The sequence below is a fragment of the Acomys russatus genome, chromosome 23 (assembly GCF_903995435.1).
Source record: "Acomys russatus chromosome 23, mAcoRus1.1, whole genome shotgun sequence".
Classification (NCBI taxonomy): domain Eukaryota; kingdom Metazoa; phylum Chordata; class Mammalia; order Rodentia; family Muridae; genus Acomys; species Acomys russatus.
This window is the reverse complement of record NC_067159.1, coordinates 24,441,418-24,456,006: the sequence shown is the minus strand read 5'-3', so window position 1 is coordinate 24,456,006 and position 14,589 is coordinate 24,441,418. Positions and strand designations below refer to the sequence as shown.

At 46.1% G+C, this 14,589-nt stretch overlaps 1 protein-coding gene across 1 annotated transcript in view; it reads right to left on the bottom strand.

The window, feature by feature from the left end:
• Bcar3 (BCAR3 adaptor protein, NSP family member) overlaps positions 1-14,589 on the bottom strand; it is a 155,768-nt gene that overhangs the window by 117,008 nt on the left and 24,171 nt on the right. The window contains exon 3 of the mRNA XM_051165614.1: positions 1,817-1,856. Within this exon, the coding sequence (XP_051021571.1) occupies positions 1,817-1,856 (40 nt within the window). The remainder of the gene's footprint in view (positions 1-1,816; positions 1,857-14,589) is intronic.

Here is a 14,589-nt window from a genome sequence, read left to right as displayed (position 1 = left end):
GCACAACGGAAGAGGGCATTAGATCTCATTATAGACGGTTGTAAGCCACCATGTGGTTGCCGGGAATTGAACTCAGGACCTCTGGAAGAACGGTCAGTACTCTTAGCCCCTGAGCCATCTCTCCAGCCCCACATGCTGCTTTCTTGCTACATCAGATCAAAGTACTGTCTGTCCAGGTACCACCACTGCTTAGCAGTGCACACAACCTGTATGAAAATAGATGTGAGGCATTCAGGAGTGGTACAGACACATAGCTTATAGACCTCTGGCTGGATGTGGTGTGGTGGCCCAGCTGCCTTAGGCTCACGCACTTGCCTCAGTCCCAAGGTTCAGACCATTATTGAGGAATAAGAAAGAGGAAGAGTCGGGTGGTGGTTGTGCAGCCTTCAATCCCAGCACTCGGGAGGAAGAGGCAGGTGGATCATGAGTTTGAGGCCAGCCTGGTTTACAAAGTGAGTCCAGGATAGTCAAGTCTACACAGAGAAACCCTGTCTTGAAAAACCCAAAAAGAAGAAGAAGAGGAGGAGGAGGAGGAAGAGGAGGAGGAGGAGAAAAACAAGAAGAAGAAGAAAGAGGAAGAACCAATTTACAACCTCCATTACCATAAACTCCACTACAATGCTCCACATGACCAGACACGTTGGCTAGAACTCTCTCCTCTCCCATCCACCCTCTGGTCTAAAGAGAATGCCAGAACCATAGGAGCAGCAGGCTTCTAGACTCTAAATATGGGATAAATAAGCTAGGCCATGGGTTCTCAGGAGAACGTCATACAATGTAATTTGTGCCATGATTCCTACTAAAATACAGCAAAAGCCATCACTACAAATCCAAGTGTGACGGGTCAGGCTGCTCTTCTGGGGGAGGGGGCCTGATTTAAACTAAGTTTAAAAGTAAAGGAAAATAAAGCAAATATTCACACCCAAAGTGGGAAGAAAGCTGGGCGGGGTGGCGCACGCCTTTAATCCCAGCACTCTGGGAGACAGAGGCAGGTGGATCACTGTGAGTTCGAGACCAGCCTGGGCTACAAAGCAAGTCCAGAACAGCCAAGGCTACACAGAGAAACAGTGTCTCGAAAAAACCAAAAACCAAAAACCAAAAAAACAAAAAAAACCAAACACAAAGTGGGAAGAGGGCAGAAGGCAGTAATAAGAAACAGGCATTTTAGAAGGACTGGCCAGCTAAGCAGCACTGACTGGGAACCCCACTGGTTGGCCTCAAGTTAGTCACTGAGTAGAGGGGGTAGGGGCTGTTAGAAAGGAAAAGAAAGCTCTTGAATTCCCGGGGCCTTCATCCTCCCAGACAAAGCTTTGCCTGTAATTCCTCCTCTAAATTCCAGCCTTAATTCCCCCAAATCTGAAAACTAAGAGATCAAAAAAGAATTCACCCAGCAACAGGACAGAATGACCTCACTTGATGGCAAAAAAAAAAAGTGACTTGGATGCATAAAATCCTGTTATCTGTTTACCTGGTGTGAATATTATATACCAGTGCCTCAGTAATGAGCTTGATTACACAGTACTGACTCCAGACCTCTTTGGAGGAATTACAGCACGTCAGCCAGAACTTAACCAAACAAAAACAAAAACAAATCCATGACTCTGAATTTTAAAACACATCTGGTTCACTTGAGGGGAAGGACTGTAGCCTGCAAGAAGACTCTTGCCAAGCTTACCAAAGGCCCATGGGAGCCCGAATTCCCTCTGGCTGCTTCAGGTGGCCTGGCCCGCTCTGTGCCCAAGCCGGAGTGCGGGCAGTGTTTGGCAGTACTGTGTTAGGATCGGTAGCCGTAACTGCACGCTACCCTGTCTCTTACCTTCACATACTCCAGAGTTGGGTCGGGAAGGTGTGGATCTCTGGAAAGAGAAGAGGGGTAGACAGAGATGAGACAGTTAGGAGCCATGGACTCTGGTGCAGATTGAAATATATTCCCTCTATTCATTAAAGTCTAAGCTCCTCTCCCCCAACCACCCCAACCCCCCATCCCCCACCCCGCATCCCCAGACAGTACACCCAACACACAAGTAAGGAAGTCACACGAAACCAAATCAGAGAGAGTACAACCATGAGCTCAGTCCACACGTGTCATACTTTCCCACCAAATTCAGGTCTCGGGAAATTAGAGCATGTTATATGAGGTGATTCTAAGGGCACACAAACATTGAAACCAAGTCCTGAGTTTGAAATTAGGACTCCAAAGGAACAAGAGTGAGAGACGTGCAGCGTCAGATGCTCAACCACGCGCAGACAACCACAGCAGGCCGCTGTGCTGTGCCCACTTGGACAGTAAGAAGTCGAAGGTCCTGGCAGGCAGGCAGCTGGCCAGCCCCTGGGTCCTCCTGCACAGCTCAGCTTCTCAAGCACATTTTTCATGTCTTATCACTGATGCTTCCTACCCACTTGTGTAAACCAGAGTGACTCAGGTGAGCATCTTTTAGTGCCCTAGTGTGCAATTCATCTAATGCTTGCTGGGTGTCTACCATCATCCTCCATGAGGGCTGAGTAGATATTCAGAAGTAGAACAGTAGGGGTGGCACTGGGGAGGGTGACTTGCTACAGAGGGGGAAGAAAGGGGAAAAGAGGAGAGATGGCAGCCCCAGTGCTTCCTGAACTCGTGCAGTTCTAGTGAGAGACAATGTGGTCAGGACAGCTGCGTCACAGACTTACACTTCAAAAACGCAACACATTCAGACAGAGAGATCACTTAAAAGAACAGAAAGGTGCTGGGCAGTGGTGGCGCACGCCTTTAATCCCAGCACTTGAGGAGGCAGAGGCAGGCAGATCACTGTGAGTTCGAGGCTAGCCTGGTCTACAAAGCGAGTCCAGAACAGTCAAGGTTACACAGAGAAACCCTGTCTCGAAAAACCAAAAAATAAATAAATAAATAATTTAAAAAAGAACAGAAAGGCTCTGAAGCCTGCAGGCCAGTTTCTTAGTGCAGACAGGACTGCCACAGGATGGCAGGAACCCTCACTGATGGCTGCTGCCCAGGGCATGAATGTCTACAGCACGGCCACTGTTTGGGACACCAGCGTTCTGTCCTACAGATCAAGGACAGGATGGCCTTGTGAAGATGGATCCTACTCATAAAAGCTCCTCCCACTGGGGTGACAGTTCATGACTTGGCGCTGTTCGGAGCACAAAGGCATAAGGGCAGGCTGGCGCTCATGGTGCTGCCTGGCAGAAGAATAGGGTCGGACTTGACTCCTTTGTGGAGGTCAAAGGATCTGAGCAGTGCTTACAGTGACACAGTATGTTCCCATTGAAGAGAGGTAACAACAAAATCTCTCGATGTCTGCAGCAGAGGAGCACAGTCTGCTGGGGTGGATGCTCATTTGCCAGGAATCTTGAGTCGGCCTGCTGTGACATCACTATCTCCTTCTGAGGGTTGCTGTAAACTCATGCAGTGCTAGGCTCACTCTGGAAAGTATCGTGCTCTGGAGTCTGGCCATGTCATCAAGCCTTGGTCCCATGAAAACATCCACCAGTGACCAAAACTGTCAGCAACATTTTGTTGGCACTCGCCAATTTAAGATCTTAAAACTTGGACTTCACTCACTTGACACTTGGAGCTTACAGGCCCCGTGGCCCAACCCTGGAGTCAGAATCACTGCTATGGTGATTTCATCTTCCCTATACTTCTATTTCACGTACATTTTAAATTTTATTTCATACACACGCATGCCCTAAAGCATGGACTAAACAAACAAACAACAATAAACCACTTGTATGTACTGTCTGGTGAGATGGCCTAAAGGGTAAAGGTGATCGCAGCAAAGATCTAAAGACCAGAGTTCAATGCTAGGAACCCATAATAAAGGTGGAAGGAGAGAAGTGACTCTACAAAGCTTCCTCTGACCTCTGTATGTGCATCACAGTGCACACATACACACACGCGCGCGCACACACACATACACACATACACACACGCACACACACATACACATACGCACTCATGCACACACACACATACACACACACGCACGCGCCTACACACACACACACATGCACGTGCGCACACACACACATGCACACGTGCACACACACACACACATGCATGCACACACACACACGCGCGCGTGCGCACACACACACACCACATTATATTTGTTTTTTAACATCGCCACTGATCTCACTGGAGACGTTATTAAGAACCAGGGACTGTCAGGTTCATGGTGAAAGATACAAGTTCTCAGAACTCCTAATTTTCACTTGATAGATTGAGTTTTCTTTCTTGTTTTTGTTTTCTCTCCTTCCCCCCTCACCACCACCACCACTGGCAACTAACAGTATCAAATATTTTCCTTGGGTGTCATTCACTTTCAAGAAAATAATCTGTCAAATACCAAGACCATCATGTCATGACTTGTGGTTCCAACTTTGTAAAGCAGCGCTGTGGCAATAAAAGGTTTTAGGCAACACGTCTTTGTTTCACAGTTTTGCTTAGGGCTGTGCCTAGTGTCTCTCCCCTTCTCACCTCTCCATGGCTGCCCCTGGAAGCTGCAGCATTTCTCTCTTTTTAGAAATGTAACCAAGAAAACTGACTTCATTCAGAGCCAGTCCTCAAGCTAAACCTCAAACTCTACTGAAAGGGGCTGTGCTATCTGCTTCCTGGGTCAGTTACAAGCGATTTAAGGACTCAGGCCTAGAGGCCGAAGCTATGGCCTCGCTGCTCTTCGAGAGGGATCCAGGTTTTCCAGCACCCACATGGGGCAGCTCACAACCACCTGTAATTTTAGTTCAGGGGATCTGAAAACTGTTATTGGCCCCTGTACATATGTGATACACACACACACACATACACACATACACACACGCATGCACAAATAAATATTTTTTAAGAGAATGAGACCTAGTAATAAAATTAACAAAGTGTTTGAGCCTTTTCATCAGACCTTTTAAAATAAAAAGGTGACTGACAGCACAGAGATGAGGACTACAGCCAGACTTGTCCTGAGGTACCAACCATTTCATCTACCTTTTTCCTACACACTCACTGCAAATGTCATCACAGAGAAAAAAGGCCAGTCACATCCTAGTATCATTATGAAAACGGGCTATCCTACTACAGACTGCACTCTGTCTTAGTCGGGGATTTCACTTTCCCCGATGAAACACCATGACCAAAAAGCAAGCTGGGGAGGAAAGGGTTTATTCAGCTTACACTTCCACATTGCTGTTCATCACCTAAAGAAAGCCAGGACAGGAACTCAAGCAGGGGAGGAACCAGGAAGCAGGAGCTGATGCAGAGACCATGGAGGGGTGCTGCTTACTGGCTTGCTCTCCGTGGCTTGCTCAGCCTATTTTTCTATAGAACCCAGGACCATCAGGCCAGGGACGGCACTACCCACCATGGGCTGCGCCCTCCCCATTGATCATTAATTGAGAAAAGGCCTCACAGCTGGATCTCATGGAAGCACTTCCTCACCTGAGGCTCTTTCCTCTCTGATAACTCTAGTTTGTATCAAGTTGCCACACAAAACCAGCCACTACGCCTTCCCAGCTGAAGATCAATACTTCAAGGACTTTCATTCTGAAAAGTAGGGGTAAAGTGTGTGAAGGTGTAAGGAGTGTGTGTGTGTGTGTGTGTGTGTGTGTGTGTGTGTGTGTGTGTATGTGTGTGTGTGTGTGTGTGTGTGTGTGTGTGTGTATGTACACACAGAAATATGAGCATATCAGCCGGGCATGGTGGCGCACGCCTTTAATCCCAGCACTCGGGAGGCAGAGGCAGGCGGATCGCTGTGAGTTCGAGGCCAGCCTGGTCTACAAAGTGAGTCCAGGATGGCCAAGGCTACACAGAGAAACCTTGTCTCGAAAGAAAAAAAAAAAAAAAACCCCACAAATATGAGCATATCAGGCAAACACTCAAAAATCAGATCTTTCTGATTTAACACCAAGAGTACAGATAATAAAGACAGTAAACTGGACTGCATTTGGAATTCATAGTAAATGAGTGGATTTTTTGCTGATTTTCACTTGAAAACAAAGAAGTACAGTAACTATTTAAGATGGTAATGTTAACTTGCCTTACTGTAGTAGCCTTTTAACTACCTGTACATATCCCACAGTAACCCATTGCATACCTTAGATGGATATAATAGCAGTGGCTTTTTTAAAAAAGTACACTCGGCACTCTGAAGACCCCACTCCTTTGGTGCCTGTCAGTCTTCCTCAGCTCCCACTGGGCAGCAGTGCACAGACATGTCAGAGTCTGTCCCTCAAACCCTTGCTGCTACTGATGGACCTAACACACCTCCAGCATCCAGCATCCACCTGGATGATCATCTCATCACTCTTTCATTTATCTTAATACAACTTTCACTATCAACGACAAACACCACACACCATCTTCAACACCCAGTGGAGCCCGCCCATGCCCCACACCTGCTAAAGACAAACATGATGGAAGGAGTACCATGATGCTTCAGACCCAAGCCATCAAAAAACCCTGGATGGAGTCAGGTACAGCTTCACGGGCTTAATGGAACAGGCCTGAGTGAGCAGTTCCTGGGTAAAAGGTCATCTGTGTTTCTCATTCTGGACGAACAAGCTGATTATTTTAATCAGGCACTAAAAGCGCCCCAAACACCCTCAAGATTACAGCTGTTACTTGACTAGCACCATGCACCATGAGGCTTGCTCTCGAATGGACAAAATTTATCTATTCAAGATTTATTTTTACTTTGTATGATGCACACTATGTGCATGCAGTGCCTGTGGAGATCGGAAAGGGATCCACCAGAACTGGGGCTGCAGACGCTTGTGAATCACCATGTGGTTGCTGGGAATTGAACCTAGGTCCTCTGGAAGAGCAGAAAGTGCTCTTAACCACTGAGCCATCTCTCCGGGCCCCATCTATTTAATGTAAATTATTCTCTCTCTCCCTCCCTCCCACCCACCCTCCTTCCCTCCCTCCCTCCCTCTCTCCCCCTCTCTCTCTGTGTCTCTCTCTCCTTCCCTCCCTCCCCTCATTTCTATTTTTATGGTACCAGGGACTGAACTCTCAGCCTTGTGTTTACTAGGCAAGTGTTCCACCAGAGAACTACACCACACCCCAGCGACTTCCTCCTAAAGCCTCACTGTTCAGTGCAGTTGCCACTCGTTCCAGTGACCATTTACAGGTTAGTAGAATGTCCACATGCTCAGTAGCTGTGTGTGCTCAATAGCTCTAGTCCTGCGCATCCCAATTACGGATCGGTTCTGCCATCACATAGGTTCCGCCATCACAAGGCCCCATGTTCTGCTTCCAAACAGAAGGATGCCCATCTTCCAAAGAGACTTCCTTTGTTTTTCCTGGCCATGAATTACTGACTAAATTGGCAAAGGAAATTTGAGGTGTGTTTACCAGCAGGGTCTCTCCAGACACAGGCCAGTGGTGTGATAAGGTCCTTGTATATTAGTTTTTGGAAGTCATTTCTTAAAATTACCCACTCATGACCCTGAACTACTTTCACGTCCATGGACTATTTTAGATGTAAAGACTAGCCCAAGCCATTCAAACATTCTACAGCATTGCCTGAACAGTCTCGATTTGGAAGAAATCACACACAAGCCATCCAGACAGCCATCCCCTCAAATGTCTGCCATAAATTTAAGGCTTTTGAGGACCTTTCTCAGTCCTACTTTTTAACAGTCAGGCAGCGGGAGAAGTGCTACAGTCTAACCAGAAGCCGTGAATGTGTTCCTAAAAGCTGCTCAGGACAAGTGGGGCATGTACCCTAAAGAGCAAAGAGGGAGCAGCGAGTGCTTGCTTCAATTCCCCTCACACCAGTGATTACAATTCCTATCAGCCTCTCCAGTGTCCTGGTGGCAGAGCCGAGGATTCGCTATTAGAAACTCCAAATTATTTAAGAAACCCCATCTCCCCCCCCTCCCCCTTCCTGAGAAAGCCAGTTGTTACTCTGGCCAAAACTGTCCTTCCCAGGCATAGTTCACCCAAGAACCTTCCTCCAAATAAGTCCCTCCTCCAGTGGCCCTACGTGAGCCTGGCCTGAGGTCAGTCAGTCCACACCTACACCGCTGGTGCGTGCTGTTCTGGGGGTCTACTCAGCATCCCCCCTGCTACATTGAAGAGGTGTTCTAAGCTGGGTGCAGTAATCCCAGCACTCAGGGAGGCAGAGGCAGGCGGATTGCTGTGAGTTCGAGGCCACCCTAGTCTACAAAGTGAGACCAGCATAGCCAAGGCTACACAGAGAAACTCTGACTTGAAATAAACCAAAAACCAACCAAACAAAAAGTCAACCAACCAACCAAACAAACAAACAAACAATCAAACAAATGCATTCTAACTGAGGTCTGGCCAAGGGAGCCACGGGAGCACAGCACCTGGTGGAGAAAGAAGTAATTGAGCGCCTCCTTTCCCAAAGGGGTTTGAGGGAATGAATGAATATCAACATGAGTTTGCAGGAGAAAAGAATGTCCCTGCTCAACTGGGGGGGAAAGAAAAGAATTTTATGCCCAGATGTGGTGGGAAGGGCAGATCTTAGATAAGAGCTATTCCATCTAAAAAAAGAGCTCACAGATCACAGCGCATGACTGTGTTTCCCTTTGTGATACGCCAAACAGTTGAGCTGGTCTGAGGAATGCAATAGCTAAATTATATCTGGAGTTCAGCAAGGGGGAACTAAGAGATTACATTGCCATGACTAAATAACTTACAGGAAATCAGTAGTTTAGCTTCAAACTAAAACAACAGAGAGTCCCACCAAAACCAAAGCAAGACTTGATTACCTAGAAAGGCCCTGATGAAGGGCTCCAGCCCAGCTGCCACACTAGTCACACTCTTATGGTGGCTTGCCAGCACAGCGGTCAATGGCCTCATGAAGGAAACCTAGCAGGGTCATGCGATGAGCGCCCATGCTAAAGGCTTCGACACACAAGCTGAGAACTGTGAGAACATGGACCCGATTTTCCATGTGAACAAAATCTCTCCATGTCTGGGTTTTGTTATCTGTAATGTGGGAATAATAATAGCTCCTAGATCATAGGAGTTGTGAAGGCCAAATAAGGAGAAAGTTAATTTATCAAAACATTTTTTAAAGGGCCCAATAGCAGAAGTCATCTGTAGTGTATGTCTAAGGATGTGTCAGATAAAATTAGTTAAGGCCCCTGTGTCCACGTCGCCCCCGCCACCATAGTGTAAGTGAAGGATAAAAATCTCACCAAATAAAGTGAATGGATAAAACTTTAACTTCTCATTTAAAAAAAGATTTTAAACTGTACTTACATAAAAAGATGGTGGGAAAGATGCAAACTTTGTGTTAATCAAATTTGGATGATCATATTTACATCATGAAATAGAGATCATGAAATAGGATTATGAAGAAGAACCTGGAGGGATCCTAGGCTACGTTGATAAGTTAAACACCAGACAAAGGGGAGGTCAGAGCGGCTTGTCAGAACACGTCTGGAAAATTCACTAATATTCTGGACATGATAAAAGAGTAACACAGAAAATGCTGGCTCTTTGAGGCCAGCCAGAGAAAAACCAGCACTGAGGAAGGAAGGAAGGTCGTGACCAATGAGATATTTAGTCTGTAAAGAAAGGGCGTGGAGAGTGAAGAAGATAGGATCACCTCACAGCTCAAGGCCTCTGTGCAAGAAAGAGCAAATATTGTTCAGAGAGGGGGAGGGGCGGACCCACCGGAAGTTGTCAGCCTCACCCAAGGAAGTGCTTTCCAGTTAATAAGACCACCTTCCCAAGACCCTCGAAGGAAGGCTGGTACTCATTTGTCAAAGACAAGGGGTGGGCAGTTCCCTCAGGCAAAAAAGCTAGGGCCTGAGGGTGGGGACTGTCTTTTCATAAAACAACAAAGCGTTTAGCTTGTGCTAAAATATTTCCAGGGAGTCAGGCATGATTCACACCTTAATTTCAATACTCTTGGAGGCAGAGGCAAGCAGATCTCTGAGAATGTGAGGCCAGCCTCATCTATATAAAGAGTTCCAGAGTTAGCCAGGGTAATAATGACACCCTGTCTCAAAAAAAAAAAAAAAAAAAAAAAGAAAAGAAAAGAAAGAAACTGTAATATCTAACCATACTCTTGTGAAGCAAGTAGTACTTCCCAATGTACAGATAGGAGGAGGGGGATTTGTGCTTGACCCTCTAACTGATGACACCATCATGTGGCATCTAGAGAAGTGCCTGTGTGTAACCCCAACTCTCAAAAGCAGTGGCCCAGTCATCTGTGCAGCTGACTGCACAGCAGAGGCCAAGAGAAATACACATCGCAGCAGCCTGACACTCTGGCTTGATTTCCTGGTTCATCCTACAAAAGTGGAAGCCAAGAGAAGACACTTGGTGTTCAGGGACTCAGAACAGATCTCCCAAGCCCTCGTCAACAGGGCTCTGAGCTGGCACGCGGAAGGCATCGGGACAGATCACGTCAGCTCACACTTCTCTGCATGGATGGACTGGAAGGCGCTGTGCATATGACGGAAAGGAAATCCTGGCAAGTTGCTTGGAGGATCTTCCAAGGGGGTAACTGGCAGTCAGAATTCTCTGTTTTCCACATCTGAAAGACCCTGAGAGCAGAGACAGAATACAATCCTTGGCCACATCCTCAAACCCAGCAGGGCCTGTGCATTCTGTACTGGGAGGGGAGCCCAGCAGTTCACATAGTCAAGCATCAAGACTCCCTAGCTAGTCTAAACAGGGTGGGAGAAGGGTAAAGACAGAGACAGAAAACCCAGCTGGCCAGGGCTGAGACCGTAGCTCAACGGCAGTATGTCCAAGACCCTGGGTTCAATCCCCTAACCAAATACTTTTAAAAACCAACACTCCGAAGCAAATTAAAACAATTTTTAAGGATACTTATTTACACACAGAGGGCTGTGTCCACTCCTTTCTCAGCCAACCACTTGAACTCAGTTCACCAGAAAGGAGAGAAAATTCTCCTGTGCAAATACCCTTCCCAATGGACCAGACAGTGTCGCAGTTGGCCTTAGAGGCCTGCTTTGAACTTGAAATGGAATATCCAAGTCACACAAGGCTGCAGCAAGATGTCTCAAATCACAGATTTCTATTCTCCAAGAGAGATCACTAGAAAACAAACAGAGGGTCTTGGCAATCTAAATGAAGGTGGGCAGGGGTAAAAACAATATTTTTGATTTATGCTAATTCTCAATCCCCTCCCCCTCTATGAGTCCACGATGTGGCATCTCTGGTTACAGATGGGGGTTCTGGCAGGAGCTGCAGGCCCTCCTGGTGGGTGGGCAGGCTGGAGCACCAAGAAAGTCAACAGGGAAGGCAGCAGGGCGAAACCAGACACTCACGCTATTTTGTTTTTAAGTTTATTAAACCACAGATAACATCGCTGCCCACTCACGCTAAGTCATTTGAGAAGCATTCCACTTTCAAAAGTTTCAACTTTAGGAATGTCTGAGTCATGGAAATGATACATCTACAATTTACTTTCTCATTAGTAACCAGATTGCTAATTTCCTTCCTCTTAAGAGAATACTTGTCCTGAGTGATTTCGCTGTTTGGAGTTGCACCTGTTATCCAGTGTTTTGCTGAAAGGGGCCTCCCCCCACCCTTTCTTGAGTGGTTAGGATACAAATCAAGAAGTTCTCTCTGTTCTAAATCACAGAATGTGATTTTTTGAGCTAGGGTCTCACTATGTAGCCTTGGCTGGCCTGGAACTCTCTATGTAGGACCAGGCTAGCCTTGAACTCAGAGATCTGCCTGCCCTACTAATTGTCTTAAGGACTGCCTTTTATGAATAATGTATAATTAGTAGCTACCAATGTCACCAAACATATCTTTTGAGATGTGACAACAACAAACTGAATCATTTCCATTAGGATAATTATTTTATGTGATAGAAGAACAGGTGAAACCATACCTCACCATTTCAGACTGAGATAACTACGTATTCTCAGCATCTGCAGAGCTGGCACCCCATCTGCACAAGTCCTGGCGTGCTCGTCCGTTCACTGTACATATTCATGTGTACGCATTCTTCTCCCTCCACAAGACCAACCACCAAAAGGAATGCCACGCCTACTTCGTGCTCAGCATCCCCCACACTTCTTTGAGCTCACCCCACAACTGTCTTTGAGCACCTTCCTACAATGTGCCACACACAAAGGATGGCATACAAAGTCCCTTGCTTTCAGGGAGGTCTCTGCTAGAGGACAGATCAAGAAGCCCAGCTCAGCTTCAGTAGGTGAGAGAGTGTGGGCCGGGGGACAGACTACGGAGTCCTTCAACAACACACAAGCTGTATTTGAGACCTGAGCAGTCTGGTGAAGAAGTCACCGGGTAAATGGCAATAAGGAAATGCTTTGGGCAAGAGGAGATGCTTGTACAAAGCCAAGGCCATATGATGACACAGTATTTGGTTGGGGGGGGGGGGGACTGCAAGCTGTTCAACAGTTAGCATGTCTTCATCTTGTTGGGCTCCTGGTGTGCCCTCCCTGGCTTCCCCTTTGCTCTGCAACCTTCTCACCACACAGTAGCAGAGATCCTTCCCTACTCAGCATCCTGGGACTCAAAGCAATACCCTCCATCATACCCAAGGTCTATGACCCTGTTTGTACCAACGCCAGCAAGCTCAACGATCTCATAGCAGTGGACAGAAGTCTAAAGACACCAAGGGTCAGTCCCATAGTGAGTCCATCAGACACTGATCTGGGTACCTCTATGAAGGGATTTTTGAGGACAGAAGGAAGGTCCAGGGTTTGGTTTACCTTGAAATACAGTCATTAGCCAGATGGCCCAGACGCAGCTTGAGAATGGGGCTTAGTGAGGGATGGTGCGGCTGCTGTGAAATTATGCGGCATTATGACAGGGTCTATTAAGGCCATGGCTCAATTACCACATAACTCAGTAACTTCTCTCTTCAGTTCTAAGCACACAGAACTGAAAGCAAGACCTCAAAGAAATACTTATGTATTCTTGTTCACAGGAGTGTGCCTGTGGAAGCCAATGGTGTCTTTTTTTTGTGATGCACCTTATTCCCCTAGCACACTCTATCACTGAACTTGAAATTCTCCATTTTCACTTGGCTGGCCAGCAATTGAGCTCCCATAATCTAACTGTCTTTGCCCTCCCATTGCTGCGGCTCCAGGGACCAACAGCTGCATGCTTGGCTTTCCTCGCCTGGGTGCTGAAGATTCAAACTTAGGTCCCAGGCCAGTGTTTAATCTGATTCAAACAGCATACAATGTATGTATGTGTCGAGACATCACATTATTTAATTAATACATACAATTCTTAAGTTTTTGTTTGTTAAAATAAATGTAATATGCTAGAAACGATGAATATGTTATATTTTGCATCATGTATATTTTCACATTGTTTTTACAAATAAAAACTCCTAAAACATGTGACAACAATGATATAAAAGTCAAGACAAAAGTGAGCAGTGTTGGTGTTTGAGGGCTCAAGACAAACACAGGCATTGCTTCCTTGATGTAAGCCAAAGGCATTTAAAAATAGTCTAAATGCACAAGAGTGGAATTTCGTTAGTTAGGGTTCATTTTTTTCTCTCCCCCCACCCTTTTTTTTTTGAAACAGGTTCTCACTATGTAGCTCTGGCTGATCTGGAACTCCCAGAGATCTACTTGCCTTTTCCTCTCAGGTGCTGGGATTACGGGCAGTGGCATCACACTCAGCCTTATAATATATCTTTTAAAGATTCAAAATAAGGTAGTAAAAAAAGTCCTTGTGTCTCCTGGTTCACAAATAGTATAGAATTCTAGAATAAAAGGCAGGCATAAACCCATCATACTGACACCGGAACAAAGTTGAACTCTCGATTACAGGGCATATTTCACAATACAGGACACGGTACAAGAAAGATCTGGTTAGCACGGCGTTTGGAGGACCTGGTTACCATGGAGTTTGGAAGGACCTGGTTATCACACGTTTGGAGGACTTGGTTACCACGGCATTTGGAAGGACGTGTGTGCCCTTACGTGCCTGGTTTTGGAAAGAAAGAGAGCCTGGGGGATTAGTTAGGGGTTTGGTTTGAGTTAACACAACAGAATAAATACAAACTTGAGCAAAGGAGATAAAGATTGGGCAGAAACTAAACAGCAGACAAGGGCCACATGAAGGGAGAGCAGACAAGCCTGGCTGCTGGGGCAGACCCTGACACAGAGGGTAGGAGGGAGGGAGGGCGCTGCAGGAATGACACGGACCATTACATAAACACGGTTTGGATGCTTAGGAAAACCAAACACATGTGTGTTGGGGGGTTGGGGGGGTACTAAAAGAGCCTCCGAGAAGAAAGAGGTCACCCTACACCCACAGCCATCTGAAACACAGACTTAGTGGGTCAATACCTCCCAGTAAGAAAAATTTCTGCATTAGACAGCCTTTCCTTCAAAGTCAGTTCTGCCAAACTGAAATGATCTATACCTTGAAAATTATGAAAACTCCCCGAGGGACTTGACAAAAGCAAAGTCAGGAAAAGAAAAAAGAAAAAGGAAATGTATATGCTCAATTTCACACATTGTCTTAAAAAAAAAATCTAAGCAAAATATTGATAAATCAAAGCCAAGAACGTATGAAAAAAATACAATTAAGTTAGATTTCCTCCAGGGACATTGTCAATTTAATATGAGAAGGTCTAATAACAGAAC